At 32.1% G+C, this 20,984-nt stretch overlaps 1 protein-coding gene across 1 annotated transcript in view; it reads right to left on the bottom strand.

Moving 5' to 3' along the window:
• The window catches only part of LOC143223175 (phosphatidylinositol 3-kinase regulatory subunit alpha-like), an 83,917-nt gene that overhangs the window by 44,362 nt on the left and 18,571 nt on the right, over nt 1-20,984 (bottom strand). Inside the window, 2 exon segments of the mRNA XM_076450749.1 lie at nt 12,259-12,362; nt 18,736-18,783. Coding sequence (XP_076306864.1) covers nt 12,259-12,362; nt 18,736-18,783 — 152 coding nt within the window.

Genomic DNA, 20,984 nt, shown 5'->3' with positions numbered 1-20,984 from the left:
CATTTCATAAGAACATAAACCAAAGTTTCTCCATGCACAAGATAAAGCATTACGTAAAATGTTTTAAAAATCATACTCTGTTGAAATAAAAACATATTTAAGAGAATGTTTCTATTCAAAAATCATTTAAAAAGCATTTCCACCATAGGCATCAACTGTTTAAAAGTAACTAGCGTTACAAAACAGTGCATATAACAATACTTTCAGAGGAAGGCCAAATATTGTATCAAAGTAACATAACTATCAAATTTCAGTCGCATTTTTCTCCACTGACATGTCACATAGTCGACATGACGCTAACCTACTTACAATAATGACTTGCCTACCTCTACCAGCTGTTGAACGTGTTTAGCATTTTCATCCCTGGCCCCATTTCCCGAGCGATGAAAGTATTCCACGAAACTATTTCTACCCTTTCATTCCTATCGACTCAAAAATAGAGCAAGAAGAAAATATTATAAAAGTATCCTTGAAATATATGTACCCCAAAATTTCATTTGGTATTGTAAAAGAAGCGACAATAATAAAAGACTCCACATCTACCTCACTACTTGGAAGGAAATTTATCTCAGATAAACCATGGCATGAGATGGTAATATAACATTCTATTACTCCCATAGAAATAAGGACACATTTCACAAATTAACCGCAGACAGACAATATGCGTATAGAAACAATTACGACGCATGACAAACTTAAGGAAATACATATTTAGCCAGGAAGAATAATACAGACCTCAAGGACTAGGAAAACAGCTAAGTTCGTGCACTGACATAGTGGCACTTTATATATATAGTTCAAAAAATAACTTTTAAACAAAAATGTATACTAATCTAACTGTTCAATATTATAATACTGTTAGAAGCTTTGTTTTGACATTATAATTTGTTCGTTAGCTAGAGGGTGTGTGACGCTAAGATTTATTTATTTGTTGTTCAGCACAAAGTCAAACAACGGGCTACCTGTATTGTGCCAACCACATATATTGAAACCCGGTTTTTGATGTTGTTTGTTTTTTTAATTTCGCGAAAAACACAGTGCCATCTGCGCTAGTCATCCCTAATTCAGCAGTATAAAACTGGAGAGAAGGCAGCTAGTCATCACCAGCCACAGCCAACTCTTGGGCTACTTTTTACCAACCGATAGTGGAATTGATCGAAACATAATAATGTCCCCCACGGCTGAAAGGAAGAGCATATTTGGTGTAACGAGAATTAGAACCCGCGACCCCCAGATTACGAGTCGAGCACCCTAACCACTTGGCCATGCCGAGCCACGAGCGTTATACGTCATGACGCTAAGATCAAGTACGAAATATTTACAAGGTTTGGTGTCACGTTTACTACATAGGTCGCAAAGTTACTATATTTTCGTGATATCCACTTCAGAATATTCTAAGCCTACTCTCACAAACTTAATTGATTTAAGCATCACGAGTTACAGGCCTCTAGCTAAGAAACAAATTACAACGTTAAAAAAAAGAGCTTAAAACAATGTCCAATTTCGGTCTGAAAGGAAACTTCAGCTGCTAAGTATGATTGCATGCCACTTGACACAGAATTTATCGTAACTGAATAACTTTTTTTTTTTTTAAGGTCAATAAGCTGAATACTCTACTCTGTATAACTGGTGTAGACATAAGATCTTATGCAGTTCCAATATCTTGTAGAAATACAACGTAATAGTGTTTATTATTTCGACTGAAAAACGTTACACAAGTTGCTTGAATTAAACCCATCAATAAAGTCGTGATCTAGATGTATGATTACTTCAACTATTGGTTAAGAAGAAAACTGACCTAATAATACAGATTACATGATATATATTATCACAACGACAAGAACTTTTTACACGTAAAAATGTCGAACTTCTGCATACGCTTGGCTCGTGCCCATACATCCGGAAGAGGGGTTAAACAGGAAGAAGGGGAAAAAAGGTGGGAATTATTCCGTGAAATCTTGTGGTTCACAAGCTGTCACGCATACGCTAAGAAAAAAAGTAAAAATTTTGAAACTAGGAAAATTATCTAATTATTTAGTGAATTAAAAATTAATTACGCTTTCTGTTTTCAATTTGTTTATAACCGACTTCCGTCATTTTCCTCAAAAATATATAATTTTTTCGACTTATCCGGAGAAAGACCACATTAAGAAACGCACTAAAATGTACTTGATTATTGATTAGTTATATTATAGCTATGAAGTAATACGAACACTGCAATACGTGATGACAAACGTATACATTTTCTTACATGTTTGATAAATAAAGTAAATGCGCTATAGATACCTAATTATTGTTAAGTTGTTGAGATAAAGAATTTTATTCATCAGCCACTGCTTTTTAATCCATGTAACTAGGTTTTAAACTTCAAAATGTTCATTTTTATAATTAAAAAATGTATAGGTGCATGTTTTGATTCAATACTACGGAATGTTATTATTATAGTAACAGAGCACTTTGAGCCTGTAATACAAAGCTCCGTGAAACGGCGTTAACATGACATTTACATTATCCTTTTTCTATTCATCATACTAATTTGACAAACTAAAAATGTTCTTTTTATTCAGAAATTATTTTAGTACTTACTGAGTGAGTGGACAAAGTTCATAATTTTAGGCTTTAATTCACCTAATAATTTTCTGTTTTGACTAAGTTTAGGTAATAGGTGTAACTTCATTTTTTTGTAACAGTTTAAAAATAACTTTCATGTTGTATTAATTAGAATTTTTTATTCGATTATGGAAAAGTAGATACGAGAAAAATATAAGTATGAGCACCTGACCACGATGTGGACGTTTTATAAGTACAGTTTTAAATAAGATGCATTAAAAAAGTAGAAAATAACTTTTCATCAAATAGAGATATACACGATTGCAGCACGTTTTTGGGTTTAGAGATATTTGTTTATTTTTGAATTTCGCGCAAAGCTACACGAGGGCTATCTGCGCTAGCTGTCTCTAATTTAGCAATGTAAGTCTAGAGAAAGCAGCTGGTCATAACCACCCTGGACTACTATTTTACCAACGAATAGCGGGATTGACTGAAACATTATAATAGCCCCACGGCTGAAAGAGCGTGCATGTTCGGTGAGACGAAGGTTTGAACCTACGATCCCCAGATTACGATTCGAGAGCTGTAACCATCTGGCCATGCCGGGCCGGGTTTAAAGATTTTAGTCATTTATGTCTGTGATGATTACTGTGAGAAGTGGTATTAACGAAGTTATAATTCATTATGTGATAGATCATGTTTTGTATAGCGCCGGGTCTCCATGCGCTATTCTGGCAACGATCCAGGGTTTTAGTCTGCACCTTTATAGTTAGTTAGGCATTTCATGGCTATTTAAGAATCTTTTCCATGTTTTGTGACAACAGAAATGGTCAAAAATGATCATATCATTTCAGCCTTTTTTATGAAAATGTCTTAATTTTTGTTCGGAAAACATGAATGACACCAATAGAAAACTGACTGCATGAACACAGGTGCTAAACAAAACAATGAAATGTGGCTGAAAATAATCTGTACGAGAATTCCAGTGCGTAAGATGATAATACCAATTAGCCTAAAATTGGTACTCCTAGTGAAACATGTTTTACACTTTGTTTTAGTGTTAGGAGAAGAATACAGAAATAACAATGAACATGTATATATATTAATAGTTTGACCATTATTATGTCAGCATAATTCACCATGCAGTACTTCAAGAAAGGAAATTCCTAGACAGAATTTTAGTGTCCATTCAGTTTAAGACAATTAAATACAAAAGACGTTTAGTTTGTAACTTTTTTTTTTCACTTTAAAGATGGCTCCAAGAATGTTCATCGAAAACATGCTCTGTTTCTCTTGGATCCAGTAGTGAAGACTGACATTTAAATATGTACTGACTGTACGAAAAGTAGCCAAACACAAACATCTATAGGAAGCTTTGAGCTGTGTGTCAGTCACATATATCTAAATGAAATGTCTGACACTACTTAAGACTTGTGCTAAATTTGACGCGTGCAACCGTAAATAAATCCAAGAGTTGTGCCTGTTCTGAAACAGCTGAACGCGATAAATTTACTGGTTTGCTATCCACAAACAACAAAATTTAGTAAACCAGCAATGGCAATTTTCTGAAAGCCAGTTAATCATAATTCAGTTTATTCTCGTATATTTCGAAAAAGACAATTAGATACGTTATTTTTAAAGTAAAAAATCTTCATTTTCACAATAATAAAAGTTTCTTCACGGTGCATGCAATTCCATTTTTATTTTCTGTAGCCGGGAGAAATAAGCATAAACTAGCAATGTAGTAATCTAGAATTATCTCAAATATTCTCTTGGCAACAATCTTTGAATGACACTATGTTAGTCACACTGGCCAACCAAATAACAATTATGACTAATTACAACCTGGTGGATGACTGATATTCACATGTTTAAATAAGTAAAGAGTGGCCTAGTTAGTGGTTAACCTACACGACTGTGTTTGTTTGTTTTGAATTTCGCGCAAACCTACTCGAGGGCTATCTGCGCTAGCCGTTCCTAATTTAGCAGTGTAAGACTAGAGGAAAGGCAGCTAGTCATCACCACCCACCGCTAACTCTTAGGCTACTCTTTTACCAACGAATAGTGGGATTGACCGTAACATAACGCCCCCACGGCTGAAAAGGCGAGCATGTTTGGTGCGGTTGGAATTCGAACACGCGTACACGACTGTGAATCTAAAAGTTAGTAACTCACGTCCTGATGGCGTAAAATTGCGCTTCGCATTTTGAGACTATTAAAGTAATATTAGATTGATAGCCAAATCCCACTACTCGATTAGTTTAGTCCATTGGGTGCTGCTGAATAGTTGTCTTCTTTCTATCAGTTCAAAGTAAGGGAGCATCTGAAACTGACAGCCCCTGTGTAGCTTTGGCCAAATAACCGAAACAAACTCTTTCAAAATGACTAATTCCTTACGCTATCAGGTGAATGGATGACTAAATATTGTTAAGCAATTTAACTGGTAAAATAGTTACTTATTCAGTTTAGAAATACATTAAAAGGTATAAGTATTCTTCCAATATAAGATAAAAAAGCGTGACTTTTTTAGTGCGTACATCACAGATTAATAAATATTTCTTGCAAACATATAATATCACAGTTTTTAACGTTATAAGTTCTGTCTTACTATCGAGATACTTGGGGAGAGGGGCACAAAAGTAATGATGTAAAATAATATAAGATAAACAGTTTACAAGAAAAGTAATATCTGTCACATAAGGCTGGAAAATACGTTTAATCAGAAAGTAAAATGTAGTTTGACTGCAACTGGTTATAGCATAGTTCAGTAAAACATACACAAATAATTTTAGTTTTAAAATATAAAACACCATGTTCATATAAAGTGTAATGAAGATACATGGTGGTCCACAAGTTATCTGTTGACAAACGTCGGTCTTCTCTGTTGTTAGTGACGGTGAAACATGTCGTTGTACGTACAGTACAGACAATGCATCGTTAAGCACATAAATCTTATAAATTAAAACATGCAGTTATCAGTAGACTCAGAATATTAAATGCTTTTCATCTTAATAACAGGTTGTGGTATCTAAATTATTGTTGATAAATTGTTTTACAGACACGTCTATTTGGAAATAACAGTGTCTCGCCATTTAAGTAATCCGTCTTAGTTTGTGTTTAGTTTAAATTTGTAAGTTTCAAAATAATTCACTGATTTGTATAATTCTGAAATGAGTATATGGAACACTAAAATGTGATTTTAATACGTTAAAAATATTCGCATCAGCTTTAATTTTTTTAAAGGATTATCTGTTCCCCATGACGTAAATAAGTGAAAATTTGATGCAAATCAATTGCAATTACTTTAGTATGTATTGAAAAAATAACAGGCATAGTGTATTTACTCCAATTTTCTTTATGAAATATGTGTATGTATAGTAGTACAACATTTTATAAGTTTAATTTGCTCCAACTACTTACCTTAGTATTCTCTTAAGCAGTTCAAGAGCTTAATTTAATTCAATGACAACGAATCATACTGCTGTATTAATACTCAAATCTAAAAGTAAAATAATTTTTATTCTATTTTGTTCTCTCACTCTTCGTGAAAAAATTATATATATATTGGACATAGCAATGTAAGACGAGTCTTTATAAATCTATTGAACATAGCTACGAAGTGTTGAAATAAAGATTTTTTTTTTGATAAACTTCCGAGTCGCTCTAAATTCTGGACAAAAACGAAACTTACCTGTAGGAAGACAAATAAGCTTGAATACCCTAAAACGTACTGAATACTATCTAAAAGTTATCATACTATAATATTAACTAATTCATCAGGTGGAAAGTGAAGCCTTATAATAAATGTTAGAAATACGATAATAACAAAAAACGTATTTAATTACAGTTGTTTCGGAATTGCTCCAAATTTAACCATCAGCACTAAAACCTCAAATAGTTGGCTTACGATATTCTAACTTCAAAACAACATCAGTTATTAGGGGAGTAGTGTTTATAAAAAAGTTTAGATGAAACATATTTGAACAGTAACAATATAATGAAACTTAAGATAAAACGTGTGGCATATGTGTAATAATACTGTTAATAAAAATTATTATGAAGAAAGGTTTAAATAAAAGCATAAACATTGAATGTTAAGAATGTTATTGTAGTCAAATAAGAACAATAGAAATCTGGAATTTATTAAATTCACAACAACAGATATTGTTGTTTTGAATTTAGCCCAAAGCTATACAATGGGCTATCTGTGCTATGCCCACCACGGGTATAAAAACCCAGATTTTAGCGATGCAAGTCCGCAGACAACAGAGAGAAGGTGGTGTTATTATTTAGTGTTCGATTATCACTGAAAATGGAAAAAGTTTTCTTTAATAAAGATTTCAAAATCTATGGTTCTGGAATATCTTAAGAATTTTAAAAGCTTTCGCACTTTATGCATATTGTTACCGTTAAATTCTGTTCTTTCTAAACTTTTAATTGTATTAAAAACTACTCGCTTAATAGCTGATGTTTTTTGTAGATATCTTTTCAACTAACTCTTGAGGTTTCAACGTTGATGGTGGAATTTAGAGCAAATCTGAAACATCCATAATTAAAAATGTTTTTCGCTATTACAGTGTTTTTAATATTTACTAAAATAGTATTAATCAAACTATGAGAGTAGATAAACATGGTTCAACCCTTGAGCCACTCGTTTATTTTTCAAGTTGAGACTGTTGTACAAAAAATATTTTAAAAAAATATAAGTAAATACCGTAATAACCCAAAGAGATATAACAAGGGTAAAACTGCGAGTATCAGAACTATACTTGGGCATTAGCATTTCGTTCGGTATGATGCCAATAAATAACAGTAACTTTTGGGAAGGATATGTAACAGCCTTTTCTAACGCAAAATATTCACGTACTAATCAGTTCATAAAGATGTCTTCAGATCAGGAATTTGTAATCTCACAGATTGGGATATTCTCAGTACTTACTGGCATTGTAAAACAAAAGAATATGGATGAGCGTAGGTTATCAGGCCCGTCCTGAAAAAGACCTACTACAACCCGTGGCATCTTGTAACAGATGAGAATCTGCAAAGACAAATGTGAAATGCCAGAAGCTGTCCACGTGTCTCACGCAACTGTACGTGACATAATGAAAAAGAACCAACTTCTGGAAAAGTGACACAATACGTGTACACAAGTTGCTGTTTGACATATTCGTTCAATAGTCACATATCTCGTGCAGCTGGAAAAAGGAATGGGTGTTCATTTCACTCCGTACGTATAGAAACCAGTCAAGTCGCCAGACAGTATGATCTGACTGTTGAAACGGGCGTTGGAAAACAGTCGTCCTGGCACATGAAAGCTCTAAGACGAATCCTAAGGACTAACGTCAAGATTCGCGATCGTCAGTTATCGAATGAGCGGACATGACAACATATACTGTAAAGACGCGGTGAGGTTCCGAATCAGTTTTGGCATAACGCACTCAACTTCGATAGTTTAGCCTAATAGAAGTTTGCTAAGCTAAACTGATTCATTTTGATAACACAAAACAGTGAATGACTGACGCATACATCCATTATTATTATCTTTATGTTGTGTTGATACATTTGTTTCGATACTGGTGAGAACCTACATACCGACAACCTAAGTATATCCGTCCGTAATTTAGAAGAGACAGATAAGAGGGAATGCAGTTAGGCAATGACGCCCACCGACAAGCAGTGTAGTTTGATTACAATCAGACGTTTATAATTCTAGTTATCGTTGGAATCGTAGATGTCTATTGTCAGAAAATATCATAGCTTTGTCCTCCAGAACTTTTTCGATATGTGAGACAGGACTATAAATTACCAATAACTGGAGGGATTTGATCGTCCTCACTTCCTCTTAAATATTTATTGTGTTATGTCAAGTACACAGTAAAAAAAAACAACACCTTACTTCCAAATTCCAGATCATCTTATTACTCTAGTTTATACTATATGAAACAATTATAGTTTCTAAACAGTTTAATAATATAGGGACTTAAAACAAACATGCAGATAGAAAAGGTATACATTGAATATAGTTGACCGAATATGCAAACTAAAATACGCGCACAAACATGTAAAGCAAACACCAAATACTGGGCTAACTGTTAAAATATTAATAAATATGCGATAAAACGGGCAATGATAATTCCGAAATAAGGTGCCCAACACTAACATATGCATTATTATAAATCTAGCCCGTATAAAAGCCTTGTGTGTGTCACAGTTTTTCCAGTTTTGTCGCCTCTATATTTTATTGTGTACTTTCAGTAAAAAGACTAACAAATATATTGGGTCACAAACGAGACTACTCGTTCCCTGGACGGAAGAGATGTCAATTCATGGTTAATGACAGGTTATCTTAGGGCATGAAAAGTTGCTTCCCATGTAATTGGAAAAAAAAATGTGAAACCGCAAGTTTGTAGGTAAGTGACAGAATGAACCTCCATACCAAATTTGGTGAAAATCCATCCACAGGAAATAAGGCAGTGATAAAAAAATCCATAAAAAAAAACTCAAAACTGAAAACTTGCATGCACCCTCACATGGATCTAATGAACCTCCATACCAATTTTGGTAAAGATTCATTCACACCCGTGAAGTACTTACATGGACATTTCGCAGACAGTAGTAATGTTATATTTATGTAGATAATTTTGTTCCTAAGTGACATGACATATAAGCCTTTTTTGGGACGTTACCAAAACTCTATTCTATACAATAAAATTCAGTGTCTGCATTACGTGCCACGTAACTCCTAAAACACCAAACACACCAACTTCTAAGTGGTGCCAAAGATCCGTCTTAGCTCCGAGATTTGCACAAAGGTAAAACTTTTCCCTCTTTAGGGAACCCGGGTATTTCGAGAAAACAGTTTTACGTACATTCCTTGAAAGTGGACTCCAAATGTGGCATCGATTTACATTAGAGCACACAACTTGGTTAAACTTGGTGACTTGGTTAAAGAAACTAAACTTGCATTACAACGGCTCTGTAAATGTGGATTATAGGCCCACAGGTACACTAGTATATATACATAATAAGCACTGTCATTAAAACGGTCGTATTATTATCTTTTACAGCTTTTGAATGGGATTCGAGATCAAGCTCTTTATATAAAATATTCCTTATACAAAAATTACTGTCCTCCATGTAGAATGTTAGTATGTAACAGCTTCTTTAACAACAGGAAAACATATACTAAATGTTGAATTCCTTTTATTTGCATAAATTTATGTTTGAATAAAAACATTTAAACTCAATGTTATAAAGCCTTACAATAGCTAATTTCCATAACCTTGTAACGTTGGCTCAATGGCTACTTATGGAATGATATTAGTACGGTTTTGTGTATTCATCTGTACCTTGTTTTTGTACGTTTTTTACATATCCATCATTTCATCATTATTCATTTTTGTTTTTCAAAAAACAATTATTCGTTCTCTCTCTTTCTCAACCACTATCAATGACTGGCAGCCGCTATGAAAGCAGCAGTTTTTGCCTGGTGTGTTCCGAGTTGTTTTAATAAACATCGTGTGGAATTTAGTGAAACACTGTACTGCTTTCTGCGAAATGTTGACGTGTCAATCATCGCAAAAATCTTCAAACATTGGTGAGCTAGCCCTTCTGACGCCAGAAGCACAATAATCGATGCTATTCACCAGTTCTCCACTTTAACGATATTTTCAACTAAACGGAAGATCTTAACTTTTTTAAACCTGTAAAAGTTAAGTTTGGTTCGATTATTTGAAGGTTACATGTCATCACTGCAGTTATTCAATATGTGTACAATTAATGTCTGAGTGTTGACAAGCGTCCCTCGCCTCCTGTTGAAAAGTTTGGCTTAAAAGTTAATAAGGAAACCACAGTGTATACCGGAACGTCGCAAAATAAAAAAAACAACAGCTAATTTGTTAAATTGTGTTTCTTATATTTCCTAAACTTATTTAGTAATGATTTGTTATTTTAGACTAAGTGTTAAACATTAAAGTAAATATTTGTATTTTCTTAGCTCTATTAATCAAACTACGTTTTGTTTTTCAATAATTAACAGCTATACCCAAACTTCTTGTAAGCTTAAAACTAACAGCTGTCAAGTGGGCCAAGTGTATCACAATTCTTAAATACAAACGTACTGTTGTGCAACATATCCTAAGCTATAAAAACATATATTAATCTTTTAATCGTGTGCTCCAACACTTTATAACAATAAAAACTTGAACGTTTCTTTAGTCTTACCAGAAAACAGTTTTACTCTTTTAACACATAACACATAATGCAAATACTTTAATCTCAACACTTTCATTCTTCTAATCATATAATATTAAATATACAAGAGACTTCCGCTACCTTAGTTGTTATAAATTACGAGTTTAAGTGACTGCACTCCACACTCGCATCACATACACAGTAACTTAAACACGATAGCAGTGACGCAATACAGTATTTGTAAACTGTTCAGTACTCTGACAGTGTACAGTACTGATATGTCGATATACACACGTTTTACGATTTTCATTCACAATATAGCAGGTGTATAACAAGTTTTACATTTAAAATAGCATTTTCAAATATTTTTAGTTACAATTTTTTAAAATTTCTTTTGTTGTAAAAATTACTTCATAAAATTACTTTTAAAACTCCATGACTAGTAAAAAGATAAGGCAACAGTGTGTGTGTGTGTGCACCAAAGAAACACTTTGGATGATTTTAAGTAAAAAAGTATCCATCCCACAGAAAAAGAAAAATTAAAATATTTGAGGAGCAGTTTTTTTCTGAAACTGAATTAACCTTGTAAAAATTATAAGAGTAACTCACGGACGAACATTTGTAGATTTTAACTTTTGTTTGGAGGAACATTAAAGTATGTAATATTAAATTGTGTTCTTTCCAAAACACAAATTTATTTAAAACACATTTAGCAAAAGCAGGTAAAAATGTAAAGGGAAAAGAGACCAACACTGAAAATCCAATAATTACGTTTTCAATGAATATAATCTAAGAACATAAAAATATTGTTGTGCACAAAAATACGATACACCCAAACCAGAGTTCTTTTGAAAGGTGGACTTTTGTTCAAGGCAAGCTATATTTTTGTTTTAAATTCATTTCTTGAACCTATGGGTTTTCCTAACATCATGAAAATATATTCGCATGTATCTCTACGAAAAAAAAAAAAATGTTTTCAACCGTTTCTATACAACGGAATAAAATTAATATCCATGACATGACATGGTTATGCCACGTAATAATCATAATTTTTGTTGACCCTATGTCAAAGACGAGTTAAAAAGAACTACTTATGGTGTATGTTAACTACGAAGTCGTTGTTCGTTTTTTTGCTTCCATTTCTGAGTGAAATTAATAAAAGATTTATCTATCACCAGGTAAGTAGAAAAACTATACTAATAAGATACCAATTATTTATACCCTGTAAAGAGTTAAAACGATCGTGTGTTGATGTTTTAAAAACTACGCCAAATTTGAAAGGAGAAAAAAGTCGATTGTCTCCATTGAAACAGCAGAGTTAACATATCTAATTTTCATATGACCATGATTCATAATTTATTTGCACATGTTTTAAAAAATGGTTCACGATTTCATTTATGATGAACGGGCTACTTTCTTCCTTTCTGAAGCTTAAATATTTATATCATTATAATATCATTCAACCGATGTCAAAAGCAAAAATATACAAACTAGACAATAAGAGGAGTTACTTACCACTTCTCTGTCCATGGTGATGGGAGGTAAGGCATATTGAGTCCGTTGACATGGGTGACTACTGGTTTGGGAAATGCACATATTATGGAAGCACGAATGGCAACCTGTATGAAGAGGAACATGAGATGAGTGTTGACCCACTGTGAGAAATTCAGAATCATCGAGACTCGGGCAACCACAGTACCAGCGGTTGTTCATTGGTGTTGTGGCTGCAGTGCCACTGCCAGAACCTTCTAATTCCAATCTGCATGGTTCTCCACAAATATTTCTTTCGTTGGCCAACATCAAGCAAGGTGGATGCATGTTCCGGTTAAAACAGACATACACATTCACACAAATGTATATATTGAAGGTTATTTACTTCTCCTATGGGTTCTACAGTTACAAAAAATGCATCTAATGGAATAAATGATACGCATGATACTAAGTTTAACATTTCAATAAAATACTGAGTTCACTGATAAACCAATTAAATCACAGTGATAAAAATTAGTATGTATAAAAGGATTCAATCAATGCATTTTAAAAGTGGTGTATCTTCATTTAATTTAAAGGTGTTAAAGTTGGGACGATTATTGTGTCCCTTCCTCGCTTGTAGACCTAAATTCGAGCGGCTGTCGACTACAAGTGAGGGCGTACAGTTAAGAACTGACCTCGTAGCCAACAACTGTTTTCCCACAATACAGCGCGAGTCGCTTGCCACGTGAAACCACAACTCTGTGTGATAACCAAGGCTAAAACGATCAACCGTATACTAATACGAGCATGGCCAGAATGATAATGGCAAGCGACAGTTGATAAGAGGTGTTTGGGTTGGTTGGTAACAACTTAAAGTTTAGTTGCTAGGCAGACTTTGCCAGGAAGACAAGCACGGAAACTAAGAACAGACAGGCGCAATAAGGACTTGTGTCGAGGTCAGCAAGAGGACCAATATGGAAAGAGAGACCTTCGCTGGTGCCAAGACGAATAACTGCTGACACGACAGAGTTAAACATGATGTATATAGCAAATGGCTACAAAACATAAAAAACGGAATAGGAAAATACAAAGTACTGGTATTTAATTTATAATACTTCTTAATTTCATATTCCGTTCGCAATTGACGAGGTAGTGGTAGAGAAATCATCTGTCATATGTTTTATATTCTGAAATCACAATGAATAACTTCATACAAACTATCAAGTACAAACTAACCTTCGTTGGCAAATGTTATTTATAGATAAGAAATTAAACAACAAATACTCATCTACATAGACATAGTGTGCAAGTGAAACTATATCTAGAACCGTCACGTTCACATTAATTGTCATCAAAGTCATGTATAAACAAAAAACTGTCAGTTGTGACCAGAAGATACTGACATTTTTAAGTCATCAATAATAAGTACTTAAACTAACAACAATGATTTTGGTGAATGAAAACCACATTACAACGTTTAATTTTACACATTATTTTAGTTCCTTGTTAATCATTTTCAACTACTCAAAAAGACCTCATTACCAGCTCCACACTTTAAGTTAACGGTACCCTCTGGTGTTAAGTATTTGATTAAATTACAGTGGTGTCGTCAGTGACAGTCTAACAGTGCTTGTTAATAATGGTTTCAAGTGTTAGAAATCCGCATCTATTGTCGGCTGCCGCGTGACAAGAAATAAGTGGTTATTACTCACAAGGTGAAGTTGGTAATAAATGCTGCTATTCTGTTAAATATATTTGTAACACTTTAGATGATACAAAATGTTCGATGATCGAAACATATTTATCTCAACATTTTGACAGTCTAGTAAAAAGTTTAATTTTAAAAACACTACCTTACCCATAGCGTATAACAATGTTACAAAACGACGTTTCAGCCTGTAAATACACAATATAATTAATCGAATCATATAACTGAAAGTTCATACAAAACATTTCAAGCTACCAATGGTAGTATTCGTTTTTTTGTCTTGTTTTTTTAGTACCTTTCTAGAATCTATTCATATAATGTATCAAAATTATTTCAAAATAAGTATATATACATATAATGTTTTTTGGTTTGTTTTTTTTCACTACATTTGCCACTAGCAGTATCTACGTGACTGTAATGTTTAAGTGACATTAACTTTAACACCAAAAGAGCATTTATGTTGTCAAATTAAATATTTTGGATATACAACATGAAGAACGTTTCTTTTTTTATAGTTATTAGTGTTAGAAATTACAAAAAGCAAAGAACATGTCTTTCTTTGTCCACTAGGTACCAAATTCATTTATGTGAAAATTTATACAACTTGATTTTCAATCATGTTAATTTTTAACACAACAGTTTTAACTGAAATTTTTTTATCGATATTGTTATTTTAAGTTGTATGTAGATTATAGAAAAGACTTGATGACTTTCCCTTCCTAACCATTAAACAGAAATAAGGTATCATCTTTGACCATTTTTATTCTTAAATTCTTCTCAACTCCTCTTACGGCCACCATTTTACATATTTCACAAAGTTGCAGATAAAACCTTAAGTGAACACACACACTAATATATATACTACAGTCTTAATTCCTTTGAAAAGTAGACAAAATTACATTGTTGCAATGACTTCAGGACAAAGAATCCTAACACCGAAGATAAGATTTAACAAGTACACTGCATCATAAAAATGTCCTGTAAAATAATATTGAAAACTACAGGGGGCAAACTTTAAGAAGGTGTGGAATAAATTACAATATTTGGAATGAAAGCAACTTTTTCACTACAATCTTAAGCCTTAAATAAAGCAAAAGTTACTTATTGCTATTTAATTACACAGGTGACATCTGTATAATTTAAAATGAGGTTAAGATAACACTGCAATATTATCTAGCACATGTACATGTTAAACTTATAGTACCAAAACATGAATAAAGATATTTTGTAATGCCGTATTATATCACATGATGCTCTTTCAAGAGTAAATTACAATGTGACATACATGTTGAATAAAACAGCAATCAGCTTAATAACACATGCACACCAAATAAGCACTACAAAAGTCAAGCACAGGTACGTAACTTTATGAGACGTTTCAGCAAACAAATGTACTTCAGATCACTGTTATGTGAGACAAACACTGTTGGTCATAAAACATTAAATGTGTTTGACTTTTCTCCTCTGCTCTTTAATTATCATTTGTTGTCGTTCAAGTGAATCCATGTTAGTGCTTTTTATTATTAAATACTATTCCTGAATTAATTTGGTTTGATTGGAATACTTAACACTTTAATCTGACTCCCCCTTCTTTAGATCCTTTAGAAGCTGTTTTCCCTTTTGTCACTGACTAGTTCCTCTTTTACTCATCCACAAATTTCTTGTCTAGTTCTTGCATATCTCCATGAGTCTAGCTCCTGCTTCAAAACTAGTATATCTGTCAACTTACACACAGTATATTTGAGATATTAAACATCCTTTGGATAGAAATAAATGACTTTTTCCTTTTGTTTCCAGAAGAACATCTCTTATTGCATGGTATATAAAGGCATCATGAATATAATATTCCATAGATTGCATGAGAAGTTTTAGTGCAAAGAAATGACCTCATTTTTGGAATCCAAACTTTTCAACTGATTTGCATTATTAGAATTTATCTATTACTTGAACATCATCATATTCTGATTCTGTGGCCAAACTGTATTGCAGAAGAATTTTAAAGGTAATCAAAAACATTACAGGTGCTTTCTCTGCATTTCTGACTTGGAAACATAAGACTCAAGGTATTCAGTGTTCTCATGTGTGCATACTTAAGTGAAGACCTTTTCAGAAGTTTCTCAGATAGAGAATAATTGCATCATTGCAATACTTGAAAATTTTCAGTCATCTGTCTGATGTATTCTTTTCTACTATCTCTACCACCTGATTCAAAATGGCTGTACTTTTTTTGAAATGAATAAATTTATCATTAGTTGTAATACTGAGTCATTTTAGCAAGTTCATCACAAATAGGATTATTTATAAGCTTCAAGAGAACTGCTTGAATGATACTTAAATTTTTGAATAAGGAATGGCATCATTGACTTTTCAATCTGGAATGCCTTTAGAGAGAGCACCAGGGCTTTGGCAACTGACAAAGAAATATTTGTACTTTGATAAGTTTAATCTGACTAGTCTTTAGACAACTTGAGGATTAACATAACATACTTTTGTAGATGTTTTCATATTTCAACAGCTCTGTATATTACAGAGAATGTTTTAAAGCTATTATGTGCAACAAAACTTTTGTGAAAGCTACAAATTACCTGCAAGGCACCTATAACACTCTCTCCTTGTTGATTTATCTGCCAATAGGTATTACAGTGATCTCAAGTTGACCCTGTACTTCAACCACCATGTACAAAACTGAAACCACAAATGTCTATCAAATGATTATCCTGGGCTCGTTCACAGAATCTTGTAAGATGTATGCAGCATTCAGTTTAAAAAATCCACCTCTGGAATTGTCTTGCAGATCATAACTCCTTGAGTGTGTAATAAACTGTGAATCGAAATATCTGCTAATTAGCTTCTTTCTCTTCTTTTTCCTCAAATCTCAGTTGTAGGTCCAGCTGTTTTTATTTGAGAATTTTCTAAAAATTCAACAAAAGACAGCAATATGGCTTCTGGATCTTTAATACTGTTTATGGAACATTATCAACAATTCATATTAAAAACATTGGTAATTTTAGCACTTGAAAAACAGAAAGAAACTTTGAATGAATAATTTGAAGCAAACAAGTGTCATGTAATAAATAAAAGTGAAGGTCAAGAATTTATTTAAATTTCTATTTAAAATAAATATTTGACTTACAATGTAAGGTTTGAAACCAAGATTAATGACACAAATTCATGGAAATGTTGTTTAATTAAATTTTAAATAACTGTACAATGCCATTAAATTTTGACCCCATATGCACACATGGGGTTATACCTGCACAAACCTTTCAAAACATCCAAAAATATATTATCATGTCATGACCAATTAATATATATAAAAATAATAACATTGTTACTTCAGTATATATTTTGTTGAACCTACAAAAAATTATATAATGCCACACATTTCAGCTTAATAAAAAAGAACTACTTTAGGGACTTCTAATCATGTTTATTTGTTAATACTTTTAGTTTTGTTTACATTGATGATTCCTATTGGTTAAAATGTACTCATTGCTATGGCAACAAACGAAAATTGTGTACGAAAATTACAGTAACCCACAGTATGTTAGTATTAAACTGACAAGTAATACAGTACAATATAAATGTTTTATAAACATACACATACACAAATCATGGTAATTTTTTTAAGAAAACAAAGAGTACTCTTTGAAATGTTCCTGATGTTTTATACATGTGGTACATCAAATAATAACTGCATCAAATTTAGTTAATCTTTTATATATAGCTATTTAAAAACTTCTTTACCATTGTTTTACAATGCTCCATAGATGTGTCTGCTTTACTACATGTATGGTTTTGTTTGTTTTGGATTTTGCACAAAGCCATGCACGATCTATCTTCACTCACTGTCCTGAATTTAACAACGATAGGCTAGAGGGGAGGCGCTAGTCAACATCATCCACTTTAACTCTCTGACTACTCACTTTTTCAGTCAAGCATTTATGTTAAGTATACATCATAGTAAACCTCATCACTTTCATTCACAAACTAGGCATTTAAGCCAACATGAAGTAGTAATTTGAAGTTAAACAGGGCTTTTCATTATCTCAGAAGTTAGAACTTGTATATGACTAATCAAGTAGGCAATTTCATGAACGTCATTTGTTTGGATACAGGTACTGTCATTTACACAAATATATTGGTGTCATCCATTGTGAAATATATTTTATTAATTACAAATAAAAATTAGGAACAATACATTAGTGTTGAAGAAAGAAAGACGTTTTTATTGTGTTTCGTGGGTCAGTATTTAGTCACTTCTGAATATGTTTCTTATAAATGGTCAGGAGTTATTAAATCAAAACATCCAAACTGTATTTATTATTGTTATGTCATTTCCTTAATAACCCTATGCCTACCATACAGTAGGCATTTAGAGAAAAAGGCACTGAAACTCTGAACAATCACTCCTTGTAGAGTATGAAAAAGTTTATAAATTGTCAGCTATAACTTAATTATAAGCAATTCAATTAAAAAAAAGAAATAAGTATTATGCTGCCTTAACATTTTACCTAAGTTTTAGTATGTTTATCTATGCTTGTATTCTAAAAACTTTCCCCAATATTCCTTTTCACTTTAATTTTAAACAACAGTTGTTCTACATTCAATAACTACACTCAATAACATCACAGTAGTTTACACAAAAGAATAAAAGTATGAAAAGCACTGATAAAATCATAAATTTTTTAACCTTAACTGATTGTCTTTCAATTCAGAATTTATTTCACATGTCAGATGGGAATTTCTCCAATAATTACATTATAATATAAATAAATACACGTTAATTTTCATTAAAATTGCTAGCTTACCTTCACATTTCATTCCAATTTTTCCAGTTCCCCAGATATAATCTTCACCTAAAATATATAACTTTTATTTATTCTCAAATTAGCAAAAATATAAAAATGAACTCCTTCTACTCTGACAGTACAGTATAAGCACATTTTATGTACATCCATTACTTTAATATTTATTCTCAGTCTGACACCAACATTAAATATAATAAAACCATGCTTGTTAAAAAAGGCTGATGAAATGCAGTGTGTTATTTAACAAAATACAACTTACAATAAGAAACAATGACAATAGGTGTACAACTAAACAAACAGACATGTATATTTGCAACGCAACAGTTAGCAATATAATTTTCATAGAAATTAAAATATGGTTATAATAAGGATTTCAAAAGAATATATATACAATAAGTAAACAATGGCTATGAATAAAGAAAACTTTATGTGATATTAGTGATAAACATGACAACTACTTGAAATCTAGTTTTCTCTTCATGGTGTATAAAATATAACTCATTTGTCTGCTCAAATAACACTCGTTTAAACAAATTTTTGTTCATATAATGTATGTGACAAGATATTGCATATCAACAACCTTACCTAAATGTATGTTTTAATTATTTTAAGCTTAAATAGAAGCAGAACACCACGTTTTAATTCTTTTAAGCCAATATAGAAGCAGTCCACCTCAAAAGAAAAAAACTACAACATTAAAGTAAGAAAATGTATTAACCAAATTTATAATTCTTTTGCTCTCACATTAATAAAGAGAAAAACTTTAAAATTGAAACTACATTTTTAAAAATTTCTACTGTATTTGCCCAAATATAATGTGCACTTTTTATTCCAAATACCTCCCAAAAGTGTTTATTGCTCTTTACGTTTGTGCACGTTCAATTTTGGTAGGCATTTTACTACAATCTACCACCAAAAAGCATTAAAGGTTTAAAAAATTTTGCTTAACCAATGCAATGAATGGGACTGATGATATGCTGTGGGAGCTAGAAGATGATGAAGCAAAGGTTTAAGGAAGCAAACCTGATGAATGTAAAGATGAATCATTAATTTAATGTATTCTCATGTATAAACTTTTCAATACAGTTTAAAAGTAAACACGATTTCAGTAAGAAATTTCCAAAAAATTTTAATACATTGGTAGTTGTTTACCTTATTTCAAAACTATCCAATACATTTTTGTACAAGTAATGTGTAAAAACACAAATTTTCTTCAGTTGAACCTTTCAAAATTGGGTGAGCATTATTTTTGAGGGCACATAATATTCAGTATTTATTAAATTTTATACATCAAACATTTAAAACAATATTTCAAATTCTGATTCTGAGTTAACTCCAGCATACTTCCAATGTAATCACCGATATTCATGAACTTCCAAAATTCTTTCTAGACATAACACACCTTTAGAAGGAAAGTCACAATAGTAGTTTTGTATAAAATAGCATTTGTTCTTGTAACATGAATGCAAGTGTAGTTTTATCAATGTTTAGCCAACTACTGTTTCTCAACATTGTTTGTCATGGTGTGATATAAAATGTTTATATATCTGCTTTGAGAAGTCATACACTACAGATTTGAGCAAGTCACAAAAGCATTCTCATTCTTATAACTAACAATTGATAAGGTTTTCAGTTCAGTGGAGACTTGCAAAGAGAATGAAATAAAGTGATAGAAGCTTATCTCAGTAATACTTTGATAGAAAAGTGTTTGAGAATAGCTTCTGCTACAATTACAGTACTGATTTTTTTTAAGCTGGCAAAAAAGCTTGATTTATTATTTTACACTTCATTTAGATTATGATGCTGATGATTAACAGGAAAAAACAAATTTCGTGGACCACATTGAGATAGGCTTTGAGATAAATCATTTGCACCAGAAAGTATCATGAAATTGATCAATTAAAAAACTTAGTTATAATTTTGGTATGGTAAAAAAGTTACTTTTATTGCAAGAGTTATTGAAAACACAGTGAAACTGCATGTACTGTGCTTCAAATTGAAACCAAGATAGAATTTACAGCTTTGTACAATAACTTTTAAAGTTTTAAAATAATGTAGGAAAAAAAAATCAGTGACCATAGTCTACAATAAAAGTATATTTAACTGTTTCTATGAAAACATAAGATTTCATTAAATTAATGCAATTAATTTAAACAAATCATACAACAGGTGTATTGAATTGATGTACTTGCATCTAACAGATCTAAGTGTTTGAAAGTTACATAAATTCCTGTAGTTTTTTATTTTAA

This window comes from Tachypleus tridentatus, chromosome 8 (genome assembly GCF_004210375.1).
Source record: "Tachypleus tridentatus isolate NWPU-2018 chromosome 8, ASM421037v1, whole genome shotgun sequence".
Classification (NCBI taxonomy): domain Eukaryota; kingdom Metazoa; phylum Arthropoda; class Merostomata; order Xiphosura; family Limulidae; genus Tachypleus; species Tachypleus tridentatus.
The sequence above is the reverse complement of the archived record's forward strand: the minus strand, read 5'-3'. Positions and strand labels throughout refer to the sequence as shown.